The sequence below is a fragment of the Panthera tigris genome, chromosome D1 (genome assembly GCF_018350195.1).
Source record: "Panthera tigris isolate Pti1 chromosome D1, P.tigris_Pti1_mat1.1, whole genome shotgun sequence".
Lineage (NCBI taxonomy): Eukaryota > Metazoa > Chordata > Mammalia > Carnivora > Felidae > Panthera > Panthera tigris.
The window spans coordinates 88318031-88331703 of record NC_056669.1 but is presented as its reverse complement, the minus strand read 5'-3'; the positions used below and the strand labels follow the sequence as shown (position 1 = coordinate 88331703).

Below are 13673 nucleotides of genomic sequence, written 5' to 3'. Positions count from 1 at the left end.
GAAGCAGGTGGTGGGGGCATGGGGGTGGGGGCAAGCAGGCTGCAGCCCCTAGCTCAGCGTGATCTCTGGAGTCACCTGTCAGCCGGTTCTTGTTGATCCCATGACCATGCATTGCCAGTGAGATCGTCACCCTGTGACACAGAGTGACTGCTGTTCCGAGGCTACTGAGCAAGCAGTCGGGTTTTCCGTAAGTGACCCGACAGGCCAGTAGTGGTGACTACCCGAGGAGCCAAATTGTGTTTCCATCTTGCAAATCAATGAGATTTTGGTACTTGTAGAATGTGGGGGTTCAGAAGATGCTAAAAATACATATAATCCTCGGGATCTACATTCTGCATTTGGTTTCCCAAGATGAAGGGAAACATCCCGAAATTTCTTTTTCCTACTTGGTCTTATAAACTCCCTATGGCTAAGTATCTCTATCCACAAAGATCCCCTCTCTTTGGAAAAAAAGTAAATCTTTTTTTTTTTTTTTTCCAAAACCAATCATTTTTAGTTTGATATTTGTTTTCTGGTTATGAGAGTGGTGTTTGCTCATTGGGAAAAAGTTCAGACAGTGAATAAAGTTTTGAAGGAGAAAATGAACATCACCAGTTATTCTGTTACCCAGTGATAATTGATAGTAACCTTTTAGTTCATCTTAACAGTCATATATTTTTTCCAGGTTTTACTATATATAAGATATTGCAAACTGCATTTTTTACTGATCAACCTATTATAAAATTTCTATCAACATACATCTTCCTACTATTTTAAAATGGCATAATAATACACTGTAGGTGCTACAATACACCCTTGTCTCCACCTTGGGATGTACATTTAAGGCATGTCTATTGAACAGGCATCCTTATAAATACATCCCTGCAAGCTTGTCTGATGATCCCCTCAGGGTAAATTTATAGAAGTGGAATTTCTGAGTCCAATGGTAAGCACACCGGCTGTTGTAAAACATATCCCCAGTTTGCCGCTCAGAAAAGTATGTTAGTTTATGCCCCCATGAACTGGGTGTGAGAGTATGCTTTTCCCCACCTACTTACGAGCACTGGATATTATCAGTCCCTTTAATACTTGCCAATGTTATTGGTGAAACATGATCTCATCGATTCTGCATTTCTTTGATTACCAGTGAAGGCAAGCATCTCTTTGTGTTCTTACAGACCATCCTCCTCTCCCCTCCCCAACCCTGTGAATTATTTGTGATGGTCATTTCCTGTTGGGGTATTATTCCTTTCCTGATTGGCTGTTTCACTCTCTTCACATATAAAAATATTAACTCAAGTGTCACATGTCACAAATGATGTTCCTCTCTACCTGACATTTGTTTTGTAAATTTACAGGGCTTTTTGCCCCTGGAAGTTTTTAATTTGTGTGTTGTTGAAGTTGTTACTATTTTCATTTAGTGTTTAGAATTTCAATTTTCTCAGGAACATCTCTACTAAAAATTATGAAACATTACTTTATATTTTCTTCCAGTACCTTTGCGGTTTTGATCTTTAAAAATATTATTATCTTCCCTTTGAACGACTAGTTATCCCTAGTACCTTTACAAGACAAAGTAAATCTTAAAAGCATATGGGTAGCCCGAGTTCATATTTAAATCAGCCAAACGCTTGGGTTATCTGGCCAAGGCCACAGATGCTAGACCCTTCTCCTTACCCTGTCTTTCAAGTGACTTTAATCTTTGTTTAAAATGTGACTCTTTCCTGGATGCAGAATTTCATTTTTTAGAAGAAAATACACTTAAAGAAAAAACTGTGGCATGAATCACGTACTAAGAACTATCTCAGCCATTATGACCACAGGGAAAAAAAACAAAACCCCAGTACAGTCAGCTAAATTTCTTTCTACCTCCTTGGACCTTGGACTGATGGAGAAGGGGAAGGGGTCACCCCCTTTTCTCAACAGGCTGATGTCAGGGAGGACTAACAGAGGGGGTGCCCTGGGACACATGTCTCTGCATCCTCCTGACATCAGTGCATGCTATTAAAACTACTCTAGAAAAAAAAAGACGGTCAAGTAACTGATAGTTATTATTAGCAACATTTGAAGACTTATTATTAGCAACACATGAAGACATCCACGTCAGAATGTTGGAAGGACAGGAAAGAGTTAAAACTCCCAAGTCCCATTTTGAATTGGTTGGGTATAGACTTTTAAGACACAAAGCCCATGCAGTAAAGAAATCGAGAATATTTTCATACCTTGTCAATTACTTTCCCTAATCTATTTAATTGTCCAAAGACCTCTTGATGACATTTTGGGAAAATGAATACCATAATAAACATTATTATATTCTCGTCCGCCCAGAAGTTTGCTTAGATTCATATCGTTGAAAATCCCAGCCACCAACCACAGCTGCCATTTCAGACTAGTCATGGTGTCCTAGAAACCTTCAAAGGGGTCCTAAGAAAGGGTGGGGTGGGGAGGGCCTGGGGGTGGGAGGAATAAAGGGACACTAATGTCTCATTAAAATGGAGCAGCTAACCAAATACAATGACCTCAACTTTTCTCCCTGGGTTTATAAGGTGTTAGTAATGAGAGGTCTCCAAACATTCATTTCTTCTCCCTAAGAGCAAGGAGGAGGCGTAAGACAGACCTCTGACTTGAAATCACAAAGAATATTGCCATAAGATGACTCTGATGTCCCTAAGATTGTTACTAGGAGCTTGTTTATCAGTGGTTTAATAAGATGCAGATTTAGGCGACTCTAATTTTAGAGCTTCTGCTTCCTGTTTCTGAGTAGGCCCTGGAATCTGCATTCTCTTTAACTTTTCTGAAGCTGGTGGCTTTCTACTACTCTCTGAGAAACTGAGACCTCTGGCAAGGGTCTATGTCAAACTTGGCGGGAGCCCTGGTTCTGACCAGTAGAAGGAGGAAGCTATGAGGCTGTCTGTGTGTGCTAGAAATAAGTGTGTCTGCATTGGAGGTTCCCCAGTTCACTTTACTAAGCTTTGAATAGAAAAAAAAAAAAGCAAAAAAGCAAAAAAAACAGAAACAAAATCAAAAGAACCAAACAGAAAAACCCCAAACCAAAAAAACCCCAAAAGAGAAAGGACCGCAAAGAACTCGCATGGCAGTATGGGCATTCTGCATTTCTTTCCATATTACTTAAACTTGGAAGCAAATCCACCTACCCTCCCATGTACCTCCCTCCACATGGAAATAATATTTTGGCCGTCAGCAACCCTTATCCTTACAGGTCTCCTAATTTAGAAGACACACGAACATGTCAGGGGTTCTGGCCCTTGAGGCTGGGTCATGCGGTGGTGAGTTCCGGACAGGAATTTCCAGGGCGGAGTGGGGGTGGAGTCATTCCCTATTGGGTCTTTGATTAGCTACAGAGCATATGCTTTTATGCCCTATGTTGTTGGAAAGACTGTACAGTTGGCCAATGACCATGTATTAGGGAGTTGGATTGTGTATAGGGGTCCCCAGTGAATTGCTAGAAGCTCAGGTTCAGGCTAAATGGTACTTAACATGTTTATCCAGCATTGTCAAAATTAGCTCAGGGCAATTCCCAGAGGCTGGATGCAGTCCATGCATCGTTGGAAACAGCGTTTCTAGCATGAAATTATGGGTCATTCAAAAATTCCTCATTCCATTTCACTGTTGACAGCTGATTGGTTCCTGACACATTTTTTTTTTTTTAGCAGCTCAATTAATGTGGGCAGTCAGATGGCCTTTAATATTTCATCCAAGAGGGAAACACTGATCAAAGGAAAAAGAATGTGAACCTCTAAGTAGATCTTGAAAACCAGAAGCAACAAAAAGAGCTTGCTGCCTATGAGCATCGTAATAAGATTGAATTTGAACCTCCAGACAGTTGGTCTTTAATTTGCCTCCAAACACTGCTTTCTGCATGTCACATGGCCTGATTGGAACAAACGAACAAAAACTTTGTGGTTGGCATTCCAGTTTGAGTTTTGTCCTGTTTCTCTAAAGTGGACATAAACTCTTGTCTCTCTCTTTCTGTCTTTGTTCCTCAGTGCGGGAACTTTGCCTGTTACCTTCCGTTGCTTGGAAGAAAACCTGGGGATTGATAAGCGTGTAACCAGATTTGTCCTCCCAGTTGGAGCAACCATCAACATGGACGGTACAGCCCTTTATGAAGCAGTGGCCGCCATCTTTATTGCCCAAATGAATGGTGTTATCTTGGATGGAGGCCAGATTGTGACTGTGAGGTGAGGGGTGCAGGTGGGGAAGCACTGAAACAACATTTAACCTTCGTCCCTTCCCCACTAACTCCATTTGACAGGGCCACTTGGATTTCAGTTCTCCTGGTGGAAGAATAATGAAGGAAATAACACAGAAGAGGAATTATTGGCTGTCTCAAAGGGAAAATATTGTGACAGGAAAGAAGCAGGCTCATACTCATGCCCTCTGTTTGTACTGCGCATGTGAAATTGCTTTGGAAATTTGATATTACTTGATTTTTCACGGTCCTGTGATGTTGCAAGGCAGTTTATTTCTCTGTCTGTTTAATAGATGAGGAAGCACAGGCTTCAAGGAGCATGGCGGTTTGTCCAAAGCTGCCCCGTTAATGAGCCGGGAGGGCCGTCACTGGGACCGATATCAGCTGACTCTGGATCCAGTTTTCCTTTCGTTAAAATATGTTCCCTTCAGCATTTCAGAGGGTGATGGCAGAAATGATGAAATACTGGAAGGAAGAGATTCCTCAATAGAGTATAAACCATTTTGTTACAAACAGCTAACAAGTATACTAAATCTGTTTTTTACCCTATGTATTCATTGTTTAAGACATTTAGGAAGAGGGGCACCTGGGTGACTTAGTTGGTTAAGCGTCCAGCTCTTGATTTCAGCTCAGGTCATGGTCTCATGCTGGGATGGAGCCTGCCTGGGATTCTCAGTCTCCCTCTCTCTCTGCCCCTTCTCAGCTCATGCTCTCTCAAAATCAATACATAAACATTTAAAAAAGAAAAAAAGAAATTCGGGAAGAACACCTTCCCAAGAGGACATTAAAAACACAGTGCTTTTATCAAAAAGAATGAAATCTTGCCATTTACAACAACATGGATAGAACTAGAGTATATTATGCTAAGTGAAGTTAGAGAAAGACGATTATCCTGTGACTTCACTCGTCCGTGGGATTTAAGGTACAAAACAGATGAACGTAAGGGAAGGGAAGCAAAAACAGGGAGGGGGACAAAACACAAGAGACTCTTAAATGTCGAGAACAAACTGAGGGTCGCTGGAGGGGTCATGGCTGGGGGAATGGGCTAAATGGGTGATGGGTGTTAAGGAGGACACTCGTTGGGATGAGCACCGCGTGTTATATGTAGGGGATGAATCACTGGATTCTACTCCTGAAATCATATTGCACTATATGCTAACTAACTGGGGTATAAATTTAAAAAAACAACACATAGCTTCTGGGGCACCTGGGCGACTCAGGTGGTTGAGCGTCTGACTCTTGATTTCAGCTCAGGTCATGATCGCAGGGTCATGGGATCAAGCACCACGTCAGGCTCCACACTAAGCGTGGAGTCTGCTTGGGATTCTCTCTCTTCCTCTCTCTCTCTCTCTCTCTCTCTTTCTCTCCCCCCCCCACCTCTCTCCCCAACTCTAATTTTCTCTCTGTCTAGAATGAATGAATCAATCAATCAACCACGTTGCTTCTCCATAAACTTAAAGTCACACCTCTGTGCATATATTAATTTGTCTAATCCTTACAACCACCCTCAAGGTCCATACTTGTCTTAGCTCAGACGGCTATAACGCAAGACCATAGACCATCAAACGATACATATTTATTTCTCACAGTTCTGGAGGCTGGGAAATCCAAGGTGAAGGTGCTGGCAAATTCAGTTCCCGGTGACTCTCTCTTCTTGGCTTGTGCATGACTGCAAGCTGTTTGCTTGCCTGGCCTTTCCTTGGTGCATGGAGAGAGAGCAAGCTCTCTTACGTCTCTCTGATCAGAGCACTAAGCCCTCATGATCTACTTACCCGCAAAGGCCGTGTCTTCAGACACCATCACACTGGAGATTAGGGCTTCAACAAACGAATTTGGTGGTGGGGGAACACCAATCAGTGCACAGCAGTACTGTACGGGAGCCTCAGTTTCCTCACTGGTGTGATGGGGACAATAATCCCATCACACCAGGGGGGAGTGAGCGTTGTGCCTGGAACACATTCACCTATCAATAAATGTTAGCTACTATTATCATTATTACTGATGCTCAATAAAATACAGTTCTTCTAGAATACGAAAAAACAATGTGACAGTGATGTAGTGAGTACCATGATGTTGTTACTCAGTGGAAAACATGCTTCAGATCCGGGTGTCACGGCTTCTCAATCATGTTCTCACAGATTGCACGTGAGACCACCAACCTCTCTTGCTTTAAAACTCAGAGACAAACAGGGCTTCCTAACAAAGCCCTTCTTTTGAAGCCAAACAAGATGAATTCTGGTCCCTGAATTCTTGGCCCATCAAGTTCACACTGTTAGATGAAAAATTAAGAGATGGAAGAATGGACCAGCGACCAATGATCGGGATTAATTCAGAGTTTTCGGTGTTGGAAGGGATCGGTGGGGGGGGGGGGGGGGGGTCTCAGGGGCCGGCATGGCATTGCAATCCAGTAGATAAGTGTTCCAATCCCAGCAGACCATGGTCAACCTGTTTGACCCTAAGTTTCTCCATCCATCCAATTTGTGGTTTGCCCACATGGAACGCAGATGCTACCATATGTACTTTGCAGGGTTACTGTGCAGTTCTGCTGTGACAATGTGTGTGTCATACCTTGCACAGAATCCAAGAACCAGCCTCAGAGAAGTGGGCTAGTGAGTGGCACGACAGGAAAAGCAGAAAGGGATAGAGAGATGGAGAGGAGATCACGGCCCCAAGAAGCGGTTGCAGGACTTAGAATCACCCAGACACTCTGCCCATGGTAGGATGAGGGTATTAATTGGGATAGAGGGACTGTGTGGGGGAACCGACTGCCAGGAAGAATTCTCTTTATAGGATTTCGTCTCACACAACCCAGAGGGACCAGGCAGACCGTGTGGCCAAAGTGCAAAGGGATGTGTCAGAGTGACTCATAACAGAAGCAACTGATGTTGTAAATAAAACGGCTGAGGCCACGACTGTTGGGATTTGGGAAGTCCCCCTTTCCTAGTGTTGTTGTCCTTGTCAGGGAAATGGCTGAGAATTCCCACCTTGTAACTCTTGGGGCTTTAGAGAAGTTTTTATTGCAAAGTGACCTCACCCTGCCCAGATTTCCTGATAAGATAATTCACATTTACTGGGCGGTGGCAATGTGCCTGGCCTCTTCTAAGTGCTTTTTATTTATTAGCTCCTGATACCCCATGAGTGAGACACCATTATTATCTCCTTTGCTGCAGATAAGGAAGTCAAGGCGCAAAGAGGTTAAGTTGCTCAAAGTCATGTGGTTAATCATTGGAAGAGCTGGGGTTTGAATCCAGGTTGTTTAATCCCATAATCCTCATTGATAACCACTAATATTACTACCTCCTATGACCCAGAAGGATCCCAGGAATACGGAGTTCTTGAAGCCTTAACACCCGCTCCGCAATGAAGGGGCAGGGGAATAGCACAGATGGGTTCTGTAGACCCCACCTAGGGGAGGTGTCTATGGTGACAGGTCTAAATCTGGAAGGATGGCACTATGGAAAACCAGTGTACTACGAAACCTCCTAGGGCCTTCCTTTCCTCATATGTAAGATTAGGTAAATTCAGGTCCCTCCCCACTATAAGTCCTGTAAGGATTCTGTGCTTGGTCACAACAATGGTCTGGGCTCTTTCAAACCGATTTGGGAGCCCAACTCTTAGTTTGGAGCTAGCTGGCCTACTCTAGAAAGTCTAGAATGATCTAACTGCAAATAAAGCCCCTCCTTTTCTTTACAGCACCCACAAAAGCAAGTTGGGAGTCTATATTTTCAGAAGCATCTTTCCATTTAGAAATGACGACTTTTGTAAATGGCATCCAGAGAAAAGGGAGACAGGTTATTGCCCTTTGCTGGACCACAGAGACCCCCTGGTGTCTAGACAGGGCACTCGAGCCCTAGATGAAACCCTCCTCCAGAGACAACTTCAAAATGGTGCTGGGTGTGCCCTTGGCATTGCAAGTGGTGAGATGCTTCAGAAAGAAAGCCTCCTGTTATTTCATTATCTTTTCTTGGCGCCCTCGTTTTGAATAATGTATTTTCCAGTCCATGGTGAAATGTCCAGGCGTCTCAAACTTAATGTCATTTGGAATCTGTTGATTTGTTTCCCTCATGTCCACTCAGTTGGGTCTGGATATTTGCTATTGTGAGTTCTCATGTTAACATTGGCAGTGGTCTCCTCAGACTCTTGCCTCAGAGTCCAGATGTCTCTGGGGCTGACGGAGAGGTAAAGGCGTAAGCAGAAATGAATGCAGTGATGTTCCCATGGGAGGATTAAGGGCAATTTGTTTTCCTCCTTTATTATTTCCTTGCCTGCTTCAGAGCCCCGCTTACCTTAGTTGAGCCCTGTGATATATTAGGCTAGTTGGCTATCATGCTGAGGATAAGGCTCCGATCCATGGGTTTACAAATTTCCATCACAGTTGAGTAGAATCCAATAGACCCTAATTCCTGGGTCTCAGTACTCTAGATTTCTCTATTCCTTGAGAAAGAAAAGAACCTTTATGACTGCCGGAAAAATTGGAGCTTCACGTTGCCTGCCAGGGATGGTTTTTCCAAGTCCTCTTTCTCCTGTGACCTGGTCTTCTCTGTTCTCTCAGCCTCACGGCCACGCTGGCGAGCGTCGGTGCGGCCAGTATCCCCAGCGCGGGCCTCGTCACCATGCTTCTCATCCTGACGGCTGTGGGCCTGCCAACGGAGGACATCAGCCTGCTGGTGGCTGTGGACTGGCTGCTGTAAGTGCTGGTGGATGGGGCTCTGCTGGGGATGTGAGTACTGCCTCCCGGAGGCAAGGTTTCAGCCAAGGTCTTAGCCAATCCCCGTGACAACTCCCTCTCTCCTTTCCTCCCTTCTTCCCTCTAACATTTATGGAGAGCCTGACTGGGAACCAAAGAGGAAGAAGGAATCCTTGAGGGCCTCACAGTCCAGTGGAGGAATCACATAAATTATAATACAAAGTTTAAAGCATCACAGTAAGGAACCCACTACTGATGCCTGCGGAGGGTCTCAATCCATGATGTCGAGTGAAGAAACACGAGGGAGTGTATGCTGTATGATCCCGTTTATATGAAGCCCTAGGAAAGACAGTATAATCTCTAGTGATAGAAAGAGCTTAGTCATTGCCTGGGCCTGGAGGGGGTGAAGAGACTAACTGGGAAGGGGCACAGGGAAATCATGAGGGGTGGTAGAAATGTTCCGTAGGCACTGGTATCCACAGGTGTCTACATTTGTCAAAAATCATCAAACCATGCACTTAAAATGGATACATTTTATTGTATGTTAATTATACTTCAATAAAATAGATCAAAAAATAGCACACAGATATAAAAAGATAGTGATGTGTGCTCTGCACCTGTGAGCACTGCTGTATTAAAGGAGGGTCATACATTGTCCAGGGCCTGGCCCTTCGGGAGGTGTTCTTTCGGAGATTGTTACTTGCTCTCTGTTGTTGTGACCTTGGTTATTTTATTACCGTACTCGTAGAGATAAGCCAAATTATGAAACGAGCCTAAATGTCCATCAACTGACGAATGGATAAAGAAGATGTGGTTTATATATACAATGGAATACTAGTTGGCAGTGAGAAAGAATGAAATCTGGCCATTTGCAGCAATGTGGATGGAGCTGGAGGGTATTATGCTAAGTGAGATAAGTCAGGCAGAGAAAGACAGATATCATATGTTTTCACTCATATGTGGATCCTGAGAAACTTAACAGAAGACCATGGGGGAGGGGAGGGGGAAAAATTACCAAGAAGGAGGGAGGCAAACCATAAGAGATGCTTAAATACTGAGAACGAACTGAGGGTTGATGGGGGGTGGGGGAGAAGGGAAAGGGGGTGATGGGCATGGAGGAGGGCACCTGTTGGGCTGAGCACTGGGTGTTGTATGGAAAGCAATTTGACAATAAATTATATTTAATATAAAAAATAAATATTAAAAAATAAAATGAAAGGCTAGTGATAGAAAGAGGCACCCATCCTAGTCTAGAGTGGACGAATCAGGAAATAATGAAAATGGCAACTGAATTTGCATGGGTACTGTATGTCAGCCACTGCACCAGGCACTTTATATCTTATGCTCTCTAACCCTGAAGTTTTGGTATTACCACTCTTGTTGTATAGATGAGGAAACTGAGGTGTGGGGAGGTAAGGTGACTTGAGAGTGAACAGAGATTTGACTCTAGGTTGGCTGGGTTTGGGAGGCCGCCACATTTGTCATCATGGCTCTAGTCAAGCTTCCAAAGGCAGTGATAGCTGAGCTGAATCATAACTGGTAGGGAGATGTAGGTAGAGAAGGAAACAGGACCTTCCAATCAAGGCCATGTGCAAAGGCACTGAGGCAGCCAGCAGTGTGGGGACCTAGGAGTGATGTGGCATTGATGGAGCACAGAGTGGGAGGCAGGGATTGGTGAACAGTGGGGCAAAAAATGGATACCATGTATGGCCATGCAGAGAAATTTGAACTTGACTGTGTACGCGTGGCCTAGCTACCTTTCCCAGTGTGTTTATCCGTGAAGGGCATTTTCCAAACGTAGGACACTCACTGCCCATTCACAAAGGTGGGCATGTCTGGCCAGAAGGTCCCCAGTAGGGAGATGGGAGTCGATCTTGCTAAGAGCCCACTCAGCCTCTCACGTTCTGTGGAGTACACACTGATGCCTCATGTCCAGTCTTGGAGCTAAGGGACAGGGACTGGGGAATGCTGTTGGGTTCGGTGTCAGAGCAGAGTGACAAGTGCTGATGCAGAGGTCCAAGGCCAAAGTGCCCACACACTTTTAAAAACTGTTCCACATGGCAGTGACAATGTTTCTGACATCTGTCAGCATAGATTTTAGGAGCCAGGAGCCATCTTTAATGGACTCGAGTTTCCCACGTGCTAAAACCACAGTTCCTTCCCCCTTCATTCACCCTTCCAAAGAGAAAAATGTGCACGTGGCTGAAAGGAAGGACGTCTGAGAAGCTAGGAGGGAGACTGGCCTCTCCATAGAACTTGTCTGCTGTTAAGGTTTGGGCGAGAATGGAGAAGTGGCTCCCTGGAGGTGATCTCTTCACCTCAGGGAGGGCTGCGAGGAAGGTCATGGATCTTCCTGACTGGCTCTTTCATCACCGGAGATATGCTCTGGAAATATCTTTAGTGGGAAGGTGACGAGTAAGCGAAATAGCCTCGTTTCTGTCTCTGCCAGTGTCTCTTAGGGGGTGGGGTGGGGTCGTCCCCGCTAGCTTGGTTATTCTCGGCGCCTGTGAAGGCCCCAAGGGGAACCTTTCTCAGGACGTCAGTTCAGACCACACAGTCATGGCCGCTGCGACTCAGTGGTGGTGTGTGGGTGGAAGCATTGGGAGGGGATGGGATGAAGGAGGCGAAGCAGTGGGGTAGGCTTCAGTGGGGGAGGACAAGGGGGAAATGAAGGCATTTTCAATAGTTTAGGGTCAGTAGGAGCTCAATAAATGTGTGCTCAGTTTAACCACAGACTTGCTGCGTGTAGGGGCCTTTCCACACAGGAAGAAAGACAGAGGAAGCTATTAAAATTAAATCTGCTTCCCCTGTGACTTTTGCTTACTAGGTCCTCTGACCCTTTGTTCCTGGAACCTCCTGAACCCGTGTATCATCGGGCTACCTTACCTGCTGTGACTACGTTGCCTAGCCTCTTCTTGGGTTTATTTCGGAGGCTTGGATTCCACCATTAGAGGTTTATCTTTTCAAAAAATTGTCATTATAGAGGCTGCCTCCCCTCATTCTAATGTAAATTCCTTACTTTGAGTGAAAAACAAATGCAGTAATATCATCAGGAGATGCAGAAAAGATGATACTTGGCGGAGACCGCCATGTTCTTTGCATCTGTTGGCGATTAATTCCTAAAGAGCCCTAAGGGCTGTTTCACAGATGAGTAAACCAGGAATCAGAAAGGGTTAAGTGTCTTGCCTACAGCACTGGAGAGCTACGTCCCACCTGACACAACTTCATTCTTAGAACCAAGGAGATCTAGCAATGGGCAGAAGCAAAGAGGCCCAAGGAAAGGTTAGGGAAGACAGACCTATTAGGGTCACCTCTGATTTTACATAATAAAAGGGAATTTTCCATTTGACCTGTTTTTTCCTCCTCTCAAGATTAGAACAAAAGAGCAGAAAAAGCCTAAGTGGGGACAAATGGGGTACAATCAAGGTCTCAGCTACTCTGAGACCATTGTGGACCCTGGTCTTCTTGGCAGTCGTTTGCTTCCAAGCCTGTTGGATGAGAGTCCTTTCATGAGACATCCAAGACCCTGCCCACTTCTGACCTAAATGCCAGCGAATGGAATCGGAGGGCTGGGTCCTCCCCGATCACCCCACACTAGTGCGCTCATGTGCGTACTTGCACGGAGAGCAGGGCGTCCTAACTCCATGGTGGAATCATGCCAGCTGAAGGGAGTTGGCCGAACCCAAGAATGATGATACATTTGGTTTACCTATATTGATGAAACCGTATATGAGAAAACTCGATCCCAGGCTGGCAGTGGAAAGGAAGGAAGAAATGAAGAGCTGTTCTCTGGTTCTGGGGTCTGATCTCAGGTGCAGGGGGTGGGGGTGGGGGTGCGAGGGGCATGTAACTGGAGAAAGGAAAGCAAAGGGGCAGGAGCCCTGGATCTGAGCTCTGCTTATTCTCTGGAGGACTTCGCACAAGCTACTCTCTGGACTTCCCCTGTGTCATGTGTACAATGGGAATGGGAACTTGTTGGCTTAAAAGCGGAGTCTAGACCCAATGCCCTTGAGTGCCCTTCTGGTTTTAAGACCCGGACTAGGATTCTGCTGGTGATGGATGTTTGTACACAAATAAGCCTGAACGTTCCTTTTAAGAAGAGAAGAACAACGGAGGATAGAGGATCCTGGGAAAATGTGCGTAGGGGTCTGTAGCTAGGTCAGATCTGCTTTGAATTAGTAATGGTGGTACATTCTTTCTCGCCAGCAAGTGGAGTTCTGGAAACATGCTCTTGGTCATGGGCTCCGTGGCTGTTGGGGGCCCATTACAGTGTGAATGGGGTAGGGGGAGGGTTGAGACAGAGGTGTGGGGGAGGCTGGCCGTTCCCTAGTAAAATAGTGTGTGGGGGAAAAGCAGAGAAAAGGAAAAGGTGAGGGGATTTATTATTCTCTCCGGGCAAAGCTCGTAAGCTCTCATAACTCTAGCAATTTTTCAATTTAAAACCAAACAAAGCCCGCAGTGACATTTAATGTGCGACAGTGTTTGCCAGCTGCTGGAGATCTGCCAGCCTCCTTACTGCCCGCCAAGCCCTGGATGCTTTTCAGTGGGCAGGCTTAGCTGCTCTGTAAATGTCATGGTGAAAACCAAGATTCTGGGCCCTGAAAAATGCTGGGAGTCCTCAAACACCGGATGGGCAGGGCTGGTAAAACCAGAACCTTCCCCTGGGGCCAAGAAGCCCTTTGTGTCGGGAATCCTCCACTGATATTTATAAGAGACCTCGCTGACACCCCTCTCTCTCTGAAGGAAGCAGGATGGAGTGAAAACTGGGAGCCAGTCCCAGGAAGAGGTCGTAAA

General features: G+C 45.3%; 1 protein-coding gene across 1 annotated transcript in view; it reads left to right on the top strand.

Moving 5' to 3' along the window:
- SLC1A2 (solute carrier family 1 member 2) overlaps positions 1–13673 on the top strand; it is a 102000-nt gene that overhangs the window by 76047 nt on the left and 12280 nt on the right. The window contains exons 8-9 of the mRNA XM_042958043.1: positions 3987–4181; positions 8745–8879. Of these exons, the coding sequence (XP_042813977.1) occupies positions 3987–4181; positions 8745–8879 (330 nt within the window). The remainder of the gene's footprint in view (positions 1–3986; positions 4182–8744; positions 8880–13673) is intronic.